The sequence below is a fragment of the Balaenoptera ricei genome, chromosome 14 (genome assembly GCF_028023285.1).
Source record: "Balaenoptera ricei isolate mBalRic1 chromosome 14, mBalRic1.hap2, whole genome shotgun sequence".
Taxonomy (NCBI): domain Eukaryota; kingdom Metazoa; phylum Chordata; class Mammalia; order Artiodactyla; family Balaenopteridae; genus Balaenoptera; species Balaenoptera ricei.
The window spans coordinates 73,950,253-73,969,621 of record NC_082652.1 but is presented as its reverse complement, the minus strand read 5'-3'; the positions used below and the strand labels follow the sequence as shown (position 1 = coordinate 73,969,621).

General features: G+C 35.9%; 1 protein-coding gene across 1 annotated transcript in view; it reads left to right on the top strand.

Annotated features, from left to right (window-relative positions):
• MBD2 (methyl-CpG binding domain protein 2) overlaps window positions 1-19,369 on the top strand; it is a 69,800-nt gene that overhangs the window by 32,043 nt on the left and 18,388 nt on the right. The window contains exon 3 of the mRNA XM_059894362.1: window positions 1,602-1,739. Coding sequence (XP_059750345.1) covers window positions 1,602-1,739 — 138 coding nt within the window. The remainder of the gene's footprint in view (window positions 1-1,601; window positions 1,740-19,369) is intronic.

The window sequence follows — 19,369 nt, the reverse complement described above, 5'->3', positions numbered from 1 at the left end:
GGGGGTAGAGACATACTTAATAGTGAGTCCAAATAATACTGTAAGTGTAATAATGATCAGATTAATTTACCTTTCTAGTCATCCTGATATTCTTTAAGCAGAGATCACAAACTCAGTACCTGTAGGGCTCAGACAGCTTTGCAAATGTGAATTGAAGACTTTTGCAAAAGAACAAACCTTGACACCTCTAGTGGCAGCCATTACTAATCGATAATGGCCTGCTTTGGCCACATCAGTCCAGTATTTCTAGATCTTTGAGTTTTTAAGAGAAGCTAGAATTCTGCATTTTTTGTGAATTTTATTTGTAGATGTTGGCTTAATTTACTAAAGAAACTAAAAACTGAACAAAACACATCTATGGGTTAGACCTGGTCTCCCCGCCACCAACTTGCAGTCTGTGTTGTAGAGCAGTAGTTGTCCAAGTGTGGTCCCTGGACCAGCATCAGAATCACCTGGACCTTAATAGAAATGCAGTTTCCCAGGTCCTACCTCAGACCTCCTGAGTCAGAATTTCTGGGAGCGAGGCCCAATAATCTGTGTTTTAATCAGCCCTCTGGGTGACTCTGATGCATGCTCAAGGTTGAGAACTGCTGTTCTGGAGTCTCGAAGTTGATATAAAGATATAAGATATAAAGATAAAAGGTAAAGATATAAAGATAAAAGTTCATTGAATATCCTGTAGATGATTTATCAAGTATACTTCTATACTAAAATTATCTGAGGTATATTGCTTTCAGGTATATCTGACCCTTTATGGTTTTTGCCAGAATCAGAATACACAGTGATTAAATCACATTTTGTTCTTTTTCTTCCTCTTTTTCCTCGCCTCTGCCCCCACCTGATGTTAGAGTATTTCAAATGAGCTCAATAGCAATTCTGTGCCACATTTGCTTTTCATTAGAACATATCTTAATTTTTTTACTGGTGGATTAAAAGTATATAAGTATGTTGCTTGCCCTTCTGAAACTTCAATTTTAAGTTTACTTTTAAAAAGCATTAAATGTGCTATAAAATATTAAAGATAAAGAATATTTCCTTATTTTATTACATTTTTCTAAATTGAGCTCTGTTTGTGGAATTACAACTTTCATTTCTAATTATCTTTTTTTTTAATATAAAAGGGAAGGTTAACCTTTGTGGTTTTATGTAAGCCTGGCCCCCTGACAGCTCATGAGGTTATTTATATTTTAATGGCCAAGTACGCTATTAGTTTCCTCCATTCTCAGAATGTAGAAATGACTGCTTTCCGATTATTGATTATTGATTATTACTGAAAACCCTCCTTCCTTTTGTGTAACCTAACCTTAAACATATTTGTTCACCTAAAAGTTCCTAGTATCTTGCTAATCAAATTTATTATGAATTTTAATATAGAGAATTTTCTTACATTTAAAAGAATACAGAAAGCTTTTTATTATGAGAAAACCTTGCATAAGTCTTACATAATAAAGTGATTAAAGTGTACTTCAGAGTATTTAAAATGCTGAGATCGAGAAGTTTGGAATAATCCAAGTTAAAGTAATACGTATTGAATTAATAAAAATTCATCTAATTGTATTTATATATAATATTTATTAATTAAAACACACTTGTATCCACAGGGTAAACCAGACTTGAATACAACATTGCCAATTAGACAAACAGCATCAATTTTCAAACAACCGGTAACCAAAGTCACAAATCATCCTAGTAATAAAGTGAAATCAGATCCACAACGAATGAATGAACAGCCACGTCAGGTAAGGATCTAATTGGTTCTCCAATCTTATTTTTCAGAAAATTCTGGTATCTTTACCAGATATAGTTCAAGTAAACTCTGGTTAAAATGGAATATATCTGGAAAGAAAATTGTTTTATATCCTAGGCTATTACATGAATGCTGGAGAATAACTCTGATAAGATAACATTTAGGTAAAATGTTTTACGAAAAAAATTAAGTTAATTAAAAAAATCAAATTAATTTTATGGACTCCACTTTTATGCTTTTGTGTGGTAGTGTACATCAGACTTGGTTCTGCTCTTCTTAGTTTTTTAAAGATTATCTTTCCAGGGATAATATTTCCTAAGGGGATGAAGCATGCAGTTTGTGTTGCTTAGTTTAAAAATATTTTCTATTATTTGGAAATGACTTTTTGTTCTGATTTCTTATTACATGAAAGCAGTCCCTCCCCTTTGGAAAAACAGCAGTAAATAAACTTTGTCAATATGGTATATTGTCCTGTGACTTCCATTTTTGTATAAATTGCATTTATTTTTCTCTTTCTTTATTGTTTCAAGCTGTATTCCACCAGAATCTTTTCTTAGAAAAAAAGTATTATCTGAAAGGCCTCCCTGCTGCTTAATAATGCCACTTAGCCAGGGGAGGGAGACTTGACAAAACGCTTAAACTTTCCAAGTGGTCTCGCTCACTCACTCCCTAATTGCGGTCAAAAAGTTTAGGTACCTTGTGAAATTTTAGTAGCAATTGGGGTGAGGGAGCGGAGGGAGAAACCTCGGTGCATTTTTTCTCTCCTTTCTCTGCCTCCTCCCACTTAAGGATTAGACACACTGATTTACCTACGACCAGTATCTTTTGCTCTCGTATTCCCCTTTTAGATGTCTCACTCCACCTTTTCATTTGAATTTGGTTTTTCGCTAGTCCCTCAAGTGTCTCATCTCCAGACTTCAAAAAGGATTGGGCCAAAACTTTCAGACAGTTGCTCTAGAAGAAACTACATAAAGAAATTCAGTTCCCACATCCTCTGTAGTGTTTTTTCCTCTTCAGGTGAGCCAGGAAAACAGAAGATATTTGGAGCCACATTGGATCAGCATCTTGCTATAGATGTCTCAAGATTTGAAGTTCTAAACTTGCTTTACTGTTGGTCCCCAAGAGATTCAACAGGGGCCATGTAAGTGTATCACATCCAATATAAAAGATGCGTACCTGCATGTGCCTTTAGGCTCTTGTCACCACTTAGGTTTTCTTTGGGCCATTCAGCTTTCTGTGCCAGGCTTTTCCCTTCTGTTTTACTACTGCACCCAGTGGTAGCCACCAAACCACCGGCAGTTTTAGTATATTCATTCCAACAGGGAAGGAATTCTGCCATTCTGAACTTTGCCCACCTTGACAAAGCCACTCCCTGATTGTGTTCTTTCTTAGATACTGTCTAAAGTCTTGAACATCTTGTCCTTTGGCTTTTTGGTGATTTTAAAATCGTTTCCTTGTAAAGATTTTTATTAATTGAAAAATTTGAAAGTATGTAATTGGGTAAGACAGTTTGCTTCAAAGAGCCTGAAAGATAAAGAAAGTGGAATAACTAATAATATTAGTTCCATATTAAAAATTTGAGTTGTCTCATTGAGAACAGATAGTGTTTCGTAAATTTTATCCTCATCTTTTCCTTGTCAAATCATTCTCAGTATAGTCTGTGAACAAATATTTTGGTTAAAGACAAACCGAGTAGCAAATTATGGTCATTTTAACAGGAATTTAATTGTTTTCTGCACTTAAGTTCGGTCACAGATTTTAAAAACAGTAATTATTATATTTACTGGGTGTTTATCTGGTTGTAGAGATATTGGCAACCTAGATTTTTAAAGCTGAAGTAACCAGATTAGTTGCTTCTTATTTTTTGGTATGTTGAGTAGTTGTAAGTTTTCCTTCTTTAATTAACGTTTATGAGACTGTTCTCAAGTGAAAATAATATGTCAAAAAAGCGAAATCATCTCCTGCCCCCACCAAAAAAAACCCACTTATGTCATTTTAACCCAGATCTTTTGAGGGTTTTTATCTTTCTTCTAGCTTTCAGAGACAGGAAGTGTTAAAATTATTTTGGAGGTTACTTCTCCAAATGTTTGCACTGTTTTTCACATCATCCTCTTGTCACCTGACAATTTTTGCTGGATGTTTTTGATTACACTAAGACATTAGTTGTCTCTCCCCCTTCTTTATCCTGCATGTAAGAATTGAGATAATATTTGACTACTGTCTCACTAACAGGATTTCAAAATATAGGACTGTGCATTGAGTAAATGCAGGAAAATAGTAAAGAGACAACTTTGGTATTAATGTTTTTTGAAATCATGATCTGTCATCCTGACTATTCCAGTTTAGATTCAGGTTTTTAAGTAAAGGAAAGATGTTGATTTAATTATATTTTGGCATACATATGGCAGATGACTGCTAGTGAGCTATTATTGTTGAGGAGATAGTTGGTATAAAATACATAGGCAAAAATGATTCTTCCAATTTTGCTACCTTTTGCATAGCTTCATTGAACTAGATTAGTAATATAACTGGCCAAATATTTCATTTGGAGAAGCTATTTTGATCATAGAGTAAATAAATTAGACAATGAATTGTCTATTTTTTTGAGGTTCCTGCAGATAAGTTTTTATCTTAACTGTATCACATTCTTTTTTTTTTTTTTTTTTAATTAATTAATTAATTTATTTATTTATGGCTGTGTTGGGTCTTCGTTTCTGCACGAGGGCTTTCTCCAGTTGTGGCAAGTGGGGGCCACTCTTCATCGCAGTGCGCGGGCCTCTCACTATCGCGGCCTCCCTTGTTGCGGGTTGCGGAGCACAGGCTCCAGACGCGCAGGCTCAGTAATTGTGGCTCACGGGCCCAGCTGCTCCATGGCATGTGGGATCTTCCGGGACCAGGGCTCGAACCCGTGTCCCCTGCATTGGCAGGCGGATTCTTAACCACTGCGCCACCAGGGAAGCCCTCACATTCTTTTAATAAGATGGTATTGTAATTCCTTTCGGAGCGTTGAATTTTGAGACCTAGAACTAGGATTTGATTTTTAGATCTTTTATCTTGAATCGGTTTGAAGTGATTAGTTTAGATGTGAAGCAATCATAGAAATTCATAATTCTGTTTTTATATAACAAACATCATGTGCCTAGTTCTGTCTCTATGGCAGTCTAATTTGAGTTCTATAAAATGTATAAATTATGAAATTCTAATGTACTGACTCCTTGAAAATGCCTTAGTTTTAAAAGGGCAAATTAGGGTATGTAAACAAAAGTGCATTGAACAGAATTCAGCAGTGATTTGGGCCTACAATTGAAATTATAAGGTAGAGATGGCATTTGTAAGATCTGGATCTCTAGCCAGCCAGTTTTGTACGTCCTATCGGCATATTTCACATGTACTTGTCTTGTCATTAGATTCAAAAGAAATCTTGACCGGGGTGGAGGGAATTCTACCAATTATAAGACTCTTATCCCAAACAGTAAGATCATTGAAATATCCTTATTTGGCCAGATATGTAAAACATGCCCCAAATTCTTTTTAATCTAATTGAATAGTGATTTTGCTGTTAAGGGTGTCTTTCCTAGCTTCCTTCTTTCAATATATGAAGAGCTCACGTATCTGTTTCTTTCATGCTGTCATCTTTGACACTTTATGGTCTCTTGCTTTTTCTCTTTTTTTATCCTCAAATCAAAGAAACTTCATCTTTTGAGCCATTACTTCTTCCTTTTAATTAAAGCCTCTAGGCTTTAGGTGTTTCTGATAGTCTTTGAATATTAATTACATTTCTTACAGAATATTCTCTTTTTTACCCAAAAGTAAACGTTTAAATCACCGAAGAAGTGGATTTAAATCTTCCATTTGATCCTAGATTTTTTCCCTTTTATTTTGTTAGCTAATTCTTTGTTCAAAGGATATGAAACTTTCCTTTACTCCCTTCCAGAAATGTCTTTTTTGTAATGATTTTTTTCCAGCTTTATTGAGATGTAATTGACATATAACATCGTGTAAGTTTAAGGTGTACAACGTGACGATTTGATACATGTATACATTGCAAAATGATTACCAGAAAAAAGTTAGTTAATACATCTATCACCTTACATAATTACCATTTTTTTGTTGTGGTGGTGATTGTGAGAACATTTAAGATCTCTCTTAACAACTTTCAAGTGTATAATACAGTATTGTTAACTCTAGTCACCATGCTGTACATTAGATCCCCAGAACTTACTCATCTTGTAACTGGAAGTTCGTACGTTTTGATCAACATCTCCCCATTTTCCCCACCTTCAGCCCCTGGCAATCACCATTCTACTCTGTGTTTCTATGAGTTTGGTTTTTTGAGATTCCACGTATAAGCAAGATCACACAGTGTTTGCTTTCTCTGTTTGACTTATTTCACTTAGCATAATGACCTCAGGTTTCATCTATGTTATCACAAATGGCAGGATTTCTTTCTTTTTTATGGATGATAATATTCCATTGTGTGTGTGTGTATATACATGCATACATACATATATATATATATATATATAAATATATATATATATACACACACACACACACACACACATTATCCGTTCATCCATCGATGGACACTTAGTTTGTTTCCATAACTTGGTTATTGTGAATAAAGTTGCAGTGAATATGGGGGTGCAGGTATCTCTTTGAGATGTTGATTTCGTTTCCTTTGGATATATAGCCAGAAGTGGGATTGCTGGGTCATATGGTAGTTCTATTTCTAATTTCTTGAGGAACCTTCAAATGTTTTCCATCATGGCTGTACCGATTTACATTCTTACCAGTAGTGCATGAGGGTTCCCTTTTCTCTACATCCTTGCCAGCACTTAAATCTCATCTTTTTGATAATAACCGAGAGTGACTATTTTTACATGTTAGAAGAAACTTTCTAGGTGAAAGATAGATTTTAAAAATGTGCACTTTAAAGACATTGTGTGTGAAAAGTTTATAAAATATTTTATTATTCAGTTATTATAATCCTGAAAATTGCTGTTCATTCCAGGCATTTTAACATTTACTTCTTCCTGACCCCTGACTATTATTTCTAGTTTAGTCTTTAGTATAATGCTTTTATGATTGAGAAATAGATAAGCTAAAGCACAGAGTTCCATGGAGGATATTATATTCCTTGTCTCTAGACAGATAAATTGGCTGCCTGGGCAGAAGAAATAGATGATATGTTGTCCAGTATTATTTAAAAGCATTATTCTGGGTGATGTTGGAAAGATGCCACATATATATACATACTTTAAAACATTTCACCTAACATTGTATTATACACATTTAATCCATGTTTTATATAATTTGTGTGCTATAATTTTATAATTAACTGTATATTATTCCAAAAACTGTGCATTGTACTAGCATACAATTTACTTTATCATTTCCATATTATTTCCAATTTTTCACCATTATAGGTAGTACTCAAGTGAGTATCCTTATGTATGTAAGTTCCTATATTTTTCAATATTTCCTTGGGCTAGATTCCCAGAAGTATAATTAGTATGAATATTTATGATTTTTGATACATACTGGCAAGTTGATTTCCAAAGACTTGTACCAAATTAAAAGTCTATTGACAAATTATGTGCAATTCAGTTTCAGCTTACCTTCTATGGTATTATTATCAATATTTCTTCTTCTTGGTAGTTCATTATATAAAAACTGTATTTCATTTTAAATTTGCACTTATTTGAATATTCGTGAAGTTGAACAGACTAAAGCATTTGTGTTTAAATTTGCAAATGAGAAGTGATTAAAGGATTTGAACGAGGGAGTAGCTTTTTTATTACCCCTCTGAACTGAACTTGACCATATCTTGTGACCTAAAACTAATACCAATATCTGTGCTTCCCAGATACATTCCCTCTTACCTTCTCAGACAGCTCACTCAATGGATTATGTCAACTACCTTTCATCTTCAACTTCTTTCTAAACTGGCTTCTTCCCCAAAGCATTTAAATATATTCAAATCTTCCCTATCTTAAAAATTTATTTATTTTACTCTGTGTCTCCTTTAGAATTAATTTTCTTTCTTTTCCCTTTACAGTCAAACTTCTTGGAGTTGTGTGTATTTACTATCTACTTTACCTCTTTAATTTTTATATCTCTGAAATACTGCTTTTGTTCTCACTATGCCACTTGAACTGTTCTCATCAAGATTATTGATGACCCTAATTAAATTGGTTGAGCAAACTTCAGTCCTTACATTACTTGACCTGTTTTAGTATTACGCACTCTTGACTACTCCTGCCTTCTGAAATACTGTCTTTTATTCTGTGACACTGTACTCTCTTGGTTTTCCTCCTTCTTTGTTTTTTCTCAATCCCCATCCTATGTTCTTTCTGTGTCTATCTTTCAAAACGGTGGGGTTTCCTGGGGAATACTGTGCATTCTTTGGATGTAAACCCTCCATGGATGATTTCACTCATTGTCATGGCTTCAGTTATCATCTATATGTTAATGATTTCCAAATTTACATCTTTATCCTGAGCTTCAGTTGTTTGTATCACTCAATCTACTAACATTGTTTGCTTGGAAGTCTCACCAGTATCTCTAATTCATCTTCCCAAACTTCATCATCATTCCTTTCAAACCAGCTCTTTCTTCTGTATGCTTTATCTCACTGTATGTACCGCTGGCCACTTGGCCGCCTAAGCCAGAAACGTGAGCATCACCCTTGACTCTTCCCATCTCTTACCCCCAAATCTAATTAGCCAACAAGTCCTGTTGACTCTACCTCCTAAATATTCACTTGCTCCATCTCTCTACCAAGTAACTCTCATTTCATCTCTCTGCTTCTTGTCTTATTTTCTTCAATTCTTTCTTCATATTGCATCCTGAAGATCTGTTTGACATAATGATCTAATAGTGTTATTCTGCTGAAAACATTTTAATGATTCGTGTTAGTTTGTAGGTAAAAAAAAACTAAACGTGACTTTTTAAAAAAAATTAATTAATTAATTAATTATTTTTTGGCTGTGTTGGGTCTTCATTTCTGTGTGAGGGCTTTCTCTAGTTGTGGCAAGCGGGGGCCACTCCTCATCGCGGTGTGCGGGCCTCTCACCATCGCGGCCTCTCTTGTTGCGGAGCACAGGCTCCAGACGCGCAGGCTCAGTAGTTGTGGCTCACGGGCCCAGCTGCTCCGTGGCACGTGGGATCTTCCCAGACCAGGGCTCGAACCCGTGTCCCCTGCATCAGCAGGCAGATTCTCAACCACTGCGCCACCAGGGAAGCCCCCTAAACATGACTTTTAAAGTCAAAACACTTAACATAACTTACAAAGTCCTTCATGATTTGGCTTTTGTGTATCTCTCTGGCCTCACATTCGTCCCTTGTTCTACAACTGAATCATGTGAAACTGCAGATTTTTGAATGTGCTATTCATCTCCCCCTCTGCACCCTGCCCTTGCATTCCCTGATCATATTTCCTGCTGCTTTCTTTCCCACTTTAATTAGCTATTTCCTACTCATCCCTCAAGTCTGAACTTAGATATCGCTTCATCTGTTCAAGAAACCTGATTCATGAAGTCTAGGTTTAGAGACCCTCCTTAGTGCTTCTCCTTTCACCTTTTCTGATCATAACTGTATTAGTTGTTCATTGCTTTATCCACAGTGTCTCCATTACGTCAGTGCTTAACACATATTTGTCGCATTAATGAATGAATGAATTTTTTTTTAATTCAAAAATCATAAATTGAGCCCTCAACTTGTGGCAGGCACGTTTCTAAGTGGTGGGAATACTGCAGTGAGCAAAACCAAGTCCCTGCTCTCATGGAACTTACTTTCTAGAGTGATAGGGAGAGAGACAACAGATAAATACATATATAATGTGTCATGGCATGGTAAATGCAATGAAAACAAAAAGCAGAGGAGTGAGAGAATATATGGTCTTTGAAAGAAGAGAAGTATGGGGAGGACATTCTAGACAGAGGTTTAAATTTATTTATTTATTTATTTATTTAATTTTTGACTGCGTTGGGTCTTCGTTGCTGCACACGGGCTTTTTCTAGTTGCGGCGAGCGGGGGCTACTCTTGGTTTCGGTGCGTGGGCTTCTCATTGTGGTAGCTTCTCTTGTTGCAGAGCGCAGGCTCTAGGCGCGTGGGCTTCCATAGTTGTGGCACATGGGCTCTAGAGCACAGGCTCAGTAGTTGTGGTGCATGGGCTTAGTTGCTCCGTGGCATGTGGGATCTTCCTGAACCTGGGCTCGAACCCGTGTCCCCTGCATTGGCAGGCAGATTCTTAACCACTGTGCCACCAGGGAAGTCCCTAGACAGAGGTTTTAATCTGGCTCTTGTATGTAATATGATAACTGACTTAAGGCCAGGAGACCGTTGAAGAAAGTATAGGAAGCTAGGGCATAGATAAGATTGGTTTCATGCTGGTCATAAAATAATTGACAAAATTTATCTATGAATTAGCTGTGCCTATGAGGAGAGTTTTAAAATTTAACGTAACTGGGAAAACAATGTCGTTGACTGGAATGTGGAAATGTTTTTTAAATAATAAAATATGAATATAAGTATTAGAAAATGTATACTCTTAAAGCAGTTGTGGGAAGTAAAAGATCCAGGTAAAGGATGATGGGTTGGAGCCCTATAGAGAAAACCGGTTTGGTGACTTGTCAGTTTTATGGGGGTAAGAGTTGCAGCTGAAAGATGATATGTGACTTTTTAAAAAAAAATTAATGAATCCATAGGTTTTTCATACATAGTGACCTTTAATCATCATATATTTCTCTAGATCACTTAAAAATATTTCACTGATATGGGGAGGTCCATGGCATTTTTTGAGATTTTTGTATTTCTCTAAGAAACGTAGGAATATAGATGAAAAAAAATCAATGCTTAAAAACTTGTGTTTCAAAACAGTAGTTTCCTACTTTTTGTGTCTTTTAGTTCCATTTCCAGAAGCATTTAATCTCAATTCTGGTCACTCCCCTTTATAATTACCTCTATATTTCTGAATAATAAACTTATTATCCTATTTCTTTATTTATTAATTTTAGACATTATTTCTTGACTTCCCACAATGGTACATGAGTACATAGTTCTCTCTCTGCTTCATGCTCCCAACATAGTTATACCATATTTTTAGTTAAATAGGTTAAATAGTCAGGGTTTACATTACTATGACTGAAAGTTATTCATGGTTATGGCAAGTAATGTCTTATCATCAGCATCAGAATTCTTTATTGTTGTCAGTCTTAGGAATTGTATGCTAAGTTTTCTTTATAACAGAGTTAATCTTTCCTCATGCTTGTTTCTGCTATATGCCCATCAATAATACTTTCCGTATGCTGAAATCCGTGGGGTTCCTTCTTGTGTCTTTCCTGGAATCACCTCTGCTCCTCTTCAGTCTGAATGCGTTCCCTGGCCTTGCTGTGTAGCTGTAGCTCTGAGGATTTTCTTTACTGTGCTTCTGTGTGGGGAGTTTGTTTTCTGGAGTTCTGTCTTTCTCTGTCTCAGTAGATGCCTTCAGTTTGTAACAAATCCTCTAGTAGCTTTCTAATAAAATAAAATGGGAGGTAAAGTTGAGAACCTGCACATTGGAAATAAACTTTATTCCAGCTGGACACAACCAAGTTTGTCTGGGTATGAAATCTTAGATTGAGAATCATTTTTCCTGAAGTTTTGAAGGCATTGCTTCATTGTCCTCTAGCTTTAGAGTTGCCGAAGAGAAGTTCAGTGCCATGCTCAACCTCTGTTCCTCTTTTATGGTCTTTTTTTCCTCTCTTAAAAAGTTTAGTATATTTCTGATTTTTAAAAATTCACTGATATGTGCCTGTAGGCCTTTTTTCATTCACCAGGCACTTAGTAGGTGATAGACGTGACTACTATCCTTTGCGTGGGAAATTTTCCTGTGTCATTTTTTCCCATTTTCTCCTAAATCTCCTAACTTTCCATTTTCTCTTTGTATGAGTTGTGTATTAGCCATCTATTTCTACTTTTTCTACTATTTCTACTTTTGTATTTTCCGTCTTATTATTGTTGTTGTTTTACTTTCTGGGATATTTTCTTGATTTTACTTTTAGTCCTTTTTTTGATTTTTTTATTTTGGTGATCATATTTTTAATTCCCAGCAGCTGTTTCCTGGCTTTTGTATATAAAATTTTGCTGTTCTTGTTTTATGGATACAACCTCTACTCTTTCTTCTCTGAATCTATTAATTATAGGGAAATTTTTTATTTGTATGATATTTGTTTTTTCTCTGTTCCTTGCATTGACTATTCTGTTGCTGTTATTTTAGTTTCTGTCTTTCTTGTTGGCTATTATGGATATTCTTCAGTGAATATTCTAGTATGTGTTTTTGGTTTTGAGCTTATAGAGGAGTAGAAGTGCTGGGTCATAGAGTATGCATATGTTCAGATTTATTAGATGCTACCATATAGTTTTCCAAAGTGATTATACAAAGTTACCCTTCTACCAGCAGTGTGCAGTTGCTTCAAATTCTTGTCAGCACTTGGTATTATCAGTCTTTAAAATTTTGAACATTCTGGTATGTGTTTAGGTGTATTTGTTACAGTTTTAACTTGCATTTCCTTGGTATTTAATGATACTGTGCACTGTTTGTATGTCTATTGGCTGCATAGATATCCTTTCTTTTGAAGTGCCTCCTCTTTTATGCATTGTTCTGTTATGTTGTTTATCTTTTTTTCATTGACTTGTGGGAGTTCTTTGTATATTCTGAGTATCAGTACTTTGTCAGATATATCTATCACACATATCATCTTCCAGTTTGTGACTTAACCTTTTCCACTTCCTTAATGGCGTTTTTTGGTAAATGTAAGTTCATAATTTTAAGAGAGTTGGGAGGTGGGATAGAGACTGGGAGAGTGTGGGGTGGGGGCTTCTGGGGTGCTAGTGATATTCTATTTCTTGATCTGCATGGTAGTTACATGAGTGTTTACTTTATGAAACTCCAGTGAGCTGTATACTTATGTTTTTTTTACACTTTCCTGTATGTGATACTTCAATGATGATTTACAAAAAGTAAAGGATATACTTTATCAGTCTCTTCCTTTTATTTCTGTGACGTGTTTAAGAAATTTTTGCTTACCCCAAGGTTATCAATATATTCCCCATGTCATCTTCTGAAAGCTTTGTTTTACTTTTGCATTTGGGTCTATGATCCATCTGGAATTGACTTTTGTGTATGATGTGAGGTAGACTTATTTTTTTCCCATATGGATATCCAGTTGACCCAGCACCATTTACTGAAAGACCATTCTTTTTCTGTTGCTTTGTGTTGTCACCTCTGTCATAAATGAAATGTGTAAGTGTGAAAGTCTGTTTTTGGTCTGTTCTGCTCCTTTGCCCTATTTGTACATGTGAATCTGTTTCTACACTCTGTTTTATTTCATTGGTCTGTTTGTTGTTTCTCAATACTGCACTCTTTTTAATTGCTGTAGTTTTATAAAAAGTCTTGATGTCTGGTAGTGTAAGTTTTCCAGCTTTCTTATTCTTCATTCAAAATTATCTTGGTTAGTCTTGGCTGTTGGCATTTCCACATACATTTTATTTTATTTGTTTATTCATTTATGTAAAGTTTTTTTTTTTTTTTTGATGTGGACCATTTTTAAAGTCTTTATTGAATTTGTTACAATATTGCTTCTGTTTTATGTTCTGGTTTTTTTTGGCCACGAGGCATGTGGGATCTTAGCTCCCTGACCAGGGATCAAACCCATACCCCCTGCATTGGAAGGTGAAGTCTTAACCACTGGACCACCAGGGAAGTCCCCCACATACACTTTAGACTCAGCTTGTCCAGTCTTTTTCAAAACCTGCCAGGATTTAAATCTATAGATCAATTTGGGGGAGAATTAACATTTTTACAATATTAAGTCTTAAAATTCACTAACCTTGTATATTCCACCATTAAGATTTTATAGTTTTCAGTCTAGACATCTTACATCTTTAATTGATTTCTAGATATTTGATGTTTTTTGATGCTATTCTGATTACATTTAAATTTTTTCTAGTTATCTGTTGCTAATATGAAGAAATAAGCTGAATTTTGTATATTGACTACGTATTCAGTTATCTTCCTAAATTCACTTATTAGATAGTGAGTCTCTCCAGCTTTGCACATGAACAAACATATCATCTGCAAACGAGAGTTTTATTTCTTCCTTGCCAATCCTTAAACCTTTGATTTTTTTTTTTTTTCCTTGTCTTATTTCACTGGCTTGGAATGCTAATACGATCTTGAATAAAAGTGATAGCAGACATCCTTGTCTGTTATTGTAATACCAGGGAACGTTTTTAATCATTCTCCATTAAATATGATGCTTGCTGTAGGTTTTTTGGTAAATACCCTTTGTCAAATTAAGGAAATTCACTATATTCCTAGTTTACTAAGAATATTTTTCATGAATGGGTATTGAATTTTATCAGATTATTTTCCCTACCTAGTTAAATGATATAATGATCTCTTTTCTGTTAATAGGGTGAATTACAGTGATTGGTTGATGTGGTAAATTGCAAGGCTTGATTTTTTTTAATGGAAAAACCTTTAAACATACCTTGAATTCCTGGATTAAGCTCAGTGTGGTCATGTTGTGTTATCACTGTTTAGATTTGGTGTTATTTTGTTTAGGATTTTTTGCATTTATAGTCACAAGAGAGATTGATGTGCATTTTTCTTTTCTCATAATTTTCTTAAGCTTTAGTATCAAGGTTTTGCTGACCTTGTAAAATAAGCTGGGAGGTGATCTCTCTTTTAATATTCTCTGGAAGAATTTGTGGAAGACTGGTACTTTTCTTTAAATGTTGGGAAGACTTAATTGTGAAGTCATCTCAGCCTAATTTGTTGTTGTTGTTGTTTTTAAGTGGGAGGCCTTGAAATTGCAGATTCAATTTATTTAGTGAGTACATGGATGAATATTCATAGTTCCTATACCAACTTTGAGAACATGTTTTTCTAGGAATTTGTGCATTTCATAATTTTCAAGTTAATGATATAAGGATGTTCATAATATTTTCTAGTAATATTTTTAATGTTTGTACTATCTGTGATACCCTCTTTTCTCTGATGTTGGTAGTATCTAGGTGAAAGGTGGAATGAAGTATTGGGGAGAGCTTTCTTAACAAGTTTTGAACTCAGTCTATACATGCACATTTCCCCATGGAAAACCAAACTCCAATTTTATCATCAAATTTATTAAGATAATATTTATTTTATGGAAGTTAGTTAATTATAATGGGTTAAGCTTTGTCTTATTTGACACTTACTGCCTTGAAGTAATTTTCTAGTAATATTGGAGCCTTTGTTTTCTCATTGTCTATATTTGCTTTCTATTTCTTTACTCTTTATTGTTAGCTTTTTGAGTCCCTTTATTTTTTTTATTTTTTATTTTTTGAGTCCCTTTATTTTTAGAAATTTTTTTTTTCCATGAAACATACAGTTGATTTTTTTTTTTTTCTATCTGATCTGAGGGTCGTTTTTTCTTTTATAGCCGAGTTGACCATTACATTTATTGATTTTATAGATATGTTTGGTCTTGATTCTATCATTCTATTTATATACTGTTTTTAATATTTTATTGTCATTTTCTGGTATTAATATTTTTGTTCTGAGGTCTGGGTTTTCCACTTAAATTCATACTTCTGATAATTTTGAGGATTTGTAACCTGATTTTAGTTCTAGTCGTTGCTCAATGTCATGTTTTAAATAGTACGTATGTACGTCTATTTCTTGATTTATTGATATTAGAAAGGAAATAGTATCTATTAATGTCCCACTATAAAAATGAGGAATTACTTTATACTATTGAAATTAGTTTCAGGGAAGCTCTTCTGAAGGGCCTCTCTTCTGATAAACAACTAGTGATAGCTCTCTATCAGAGATTAAAGTTCTTGCACTTGAGTGGGTTTTGAAATCATTAATTCATTTATTAAACAGAGTATATTGTTGCTTCTATTACAGGTGCTGTACAAACACACAAATCAGTCATGCATCCTCTCCTTATAAAACTTCCAATCTAATAAGGAAAACAAACACTGAACAAATAATTTCAACTGTGTGGAAATATGACATACAAGAAATAAAGGAACATAGCTACATCCTTATATGGACTTACATATTGATAAGAAAATTGTTACCACTTTTCCTGTGGGAGTAGCACATGAAAAACTTATAGGCCTCATGAGCAAGTATTCTTATTCCATGGTTATCTTAGGGTAACAGTACCTTTTCAGGTACTTGGCAAGTATTACCTACCCACTTTGTGTAAGTGAAGTGGCGTTCATGACAGAGTTCAGACGAGCAGCTGCAGTGGGCGGTTACTGCACCTCCATCCTCCTCAGCTCTACTGCCTCTTGCTTCATCCTTCCATCCTCTCCAGCCCACATTGTTATCTTTTGCCTTAACAAACGATCTCACTGTAGTTTGCACAACCACATGAGTCAAGCTTTTCCTTGATTTATGTAATAATTTTCTTGTCATTATCTAGCCCTTTCTTCCTAGCCCACTCCCCCAAAATAAAAGGGTAGCTCATGTTTGTCTTTTGATGTTTGCAGGCCATGGTATTTAAGTTAAGTTGTTTTTGCTGACCAAAACTAGCAACTCAGATATCATATGGGGTTGATTTGAAATAGAGCAGTTTATAAACTGGGCAGCAAATTCCTTCTGGGCAGGAAACATTGTTCTTCTGTGTAGCCCTAACCCTGTGTCTTGCATATTTAGCTTTTCATGAATCACTGAATATAAAGTGTACATTTTTTGGGTTTTGGTTTAGTCTACAAATACATGACAAGATCCTTTGTTCTTTGATTCGATTTAGCAAAAGCCTTAGAAAAGTGAATAAGATATTCATTGAATTTATGGAATCCTAACATTGGAAAATGTTCTAAACAATACAATAAAATTTTTATGTTTTCAAAGAACTTCCTCATTTTTTTTTTTTTAAAAGAAATTCACGTTCTTTTATTTATTTATTTATTTATTTATTTATTCATGACTGTGTTGAGTCTTCGTTTCTGTGCGAGGGCCCTCTCTAGCTGCGGCAAGTGGGGACCACTCCTCACCGCGGTGCGCGGGCCTCTCACCATCGCGGCCTCTCTTGTTGCGGAGCACAGGCTCCAGACACGCAGGCTCAGCAATTGTGGCTCACGGGCCCAGTCGCTCCGCGGCATGCGGGATCCTCCCAGACCAGGGCCTGAACCCGTGTCCCCCGCATCGGCAGGCAGACTCCCAACCACTGCGCCACCAGGGAAGCCCTTCCTCATTTTTTATCAGTGTTTATCTTCTGAGGTAGATAAGGCAGTTATTAGTATTTCTAGTTTTACTAGTGAAGATACATCCAAAGGCGATTAAGTGACTTCCCTAAGACAGCACACCTATTTAATGGTTGAGTCAGGACCAAAGCATTAAACTTCCAAACCAGTGGTTTTCCTGTTACCCTGTATTCCCTCTACTTAGCCACAAATTCATCCCATGAAATTTGAGTGTCTCGCATCATGCTTTTGGCAGAGATGAAGACTGTGCAAGTTAAAATTCATAAAATGGTTAAATTTTAAAGGTAACTTTTGGTTCTTCTACTTTACAAAGTATTAACACTTCTGTGCCCAAATACTTTAAAAGGTATATTACATCTTTTGTTTTTAAATGTTGATAATTATTTTGTTTTGTTCTGTTTTGGTTTTAATATTTATTTATTTATTTATTTGGTTGCGCCAGATCTTAGTTGCGTCAGGCAGGCTCCTTAGTTGCAGCTCAAGGGCTCCTTGGGTGTGGCTCACTGGCTCCTTAGTTGCAGCACACGGGCGGGCTCCTTAGTTCTGGAGTGCGAACTCTCAGTTGTGGCATGTGAACTCTTAGTTGTGGCATGCATGTGGGATCTAGTTCCCTTACCAGGGATTGAACCTGGGCCCCCTGCATTGGGAATGCGAAGTCTTAACCACTGCGCCACCAGGAAAGTCCTGGTATATTTCATCTCATACATTTTAAATATTTGTTTTTATTAGAAAAATTGCTTATAGTCTTATTTCTTTGACAATTACTGTTAGAAGTCTTAATTTGTTGCCTAACAGTAATAGAAAATACAGAAACATACAGAGAAGCATCATAAAAGGCAGACTTACATAAGTCTTCTGACAGCAGGCAGTGGCAACAGTGAAGCAGGGCAAAGGAGGCTTGAATCAGGAATTGGATTTGGTAATTAGAAGGTTACTGTGACCTTGGGCAGGTCAGTGCTAATATAATAGTAGGAGCAGAGTCGAGGTTAGAAGGAAAGAATGAATGGAAGGTGAGGAAACAAGAAAGTTTCTCTCCTAGTGGAAGGAGGAAGACAGATGGTTTGAAGGAGACAAAGTTAAATAAGGACACTTTTTATGTTAGCCATGTTCCAGTGTATCTGTCACTTCAGGGGAAGAAGCCCAAGGAGAGGAAGGGGTAAAATGGAAAGTGTGAGAGGAGGATATTGTAAATCGATGGGCAGGATCAGAAGGAGGCAGGAGAAGATATGACCAAGCATCACTGTAGAGAAGCTCTTAGAAAGACAGCAGGGTACTTAGTCCTCTGAGACAGGAGAAAAGTAAAGGAAGGGTGAAATGGTCCAGGGGCCATCTGTGGGGCAGGGAGGAAAGCTCAAGAAATCTGGGGTTTGGATATATCGCAGTTTTAGATGAATTTAGTTTCACTGTTGAAATCTCAGTGTGTTCTATATAGTCAGTTTGATTTTTTCTAATGGAGATTATCATTTCAAAAGGGAAGGGAAGATGTAATTTAAGACAAGATATGAAAATTATATGAAGATCTAAGTTTTAAGTTTTTGTATGGCTCAGTTTGGCGGGATGCTTTTTCCCTGGGCTTTTAATTTAATATCGGCCAGGCCCTACTGATAGCTACATACTAAGAATTTGTGGAAGTTAAAATGTTCAAGATCAACCCATGGTTCTATTTTGTTACCATACCTGTATTTGAACACCTAAAGTCATTCTGAATGGAGCTGTGTTTTTCTCAGTAGTCAGTGACATCTTTGCACATACATGTGGTCTCTGATGCTGTGGTAATAACAGAGAACTCCCTCTAAAATCTGTACACACAGATGCTTTTCAACTTACAGGTTGGGATATAAAATGTCGTGTTTCAGTCCTTTGGAACCGCACATCTTCCAATAGAAATGATATTATAAATGGTTCTAGTGTCCTAGACCAGCCCATAAAAGACAATTAAATCTAAAGTGTGTCTGAATTACTAAAAATAATTACTGTTTATAACCATGTTTCTATCAGGAAGTGTGTTCAATTTCAGGTCTTAAGGTAAGAAGTGTTTCTCCCACTTCTGCTTTCTCGTACTCACCCCCTGGCTGTCTGGCAGTGACAAAAGAGGCAACCAGCTCCAGGCCACTTAGTGTGGTTCTGGTAAGGCCCGGGAATGGAGAGCTGGGATAGAGACTCTCTGAAAGTCGAGAAGGGGGCTGGTGTGGTGATGCATATGCCAGGGAAGGGTCTCCCTTCTGTCTCAGCTCTGAGATCTGGGCCCCTGCTACTGTAAACCTCCTGTCTCCTCTCCCCTTTCTCTTTCTCTGGACCCCTGATTCTTAGCCAGACCTGATTTTGTCCTCCCGCCCCGACCCCAAATACCTGGGGAAATTTGGCAGTGTCCAG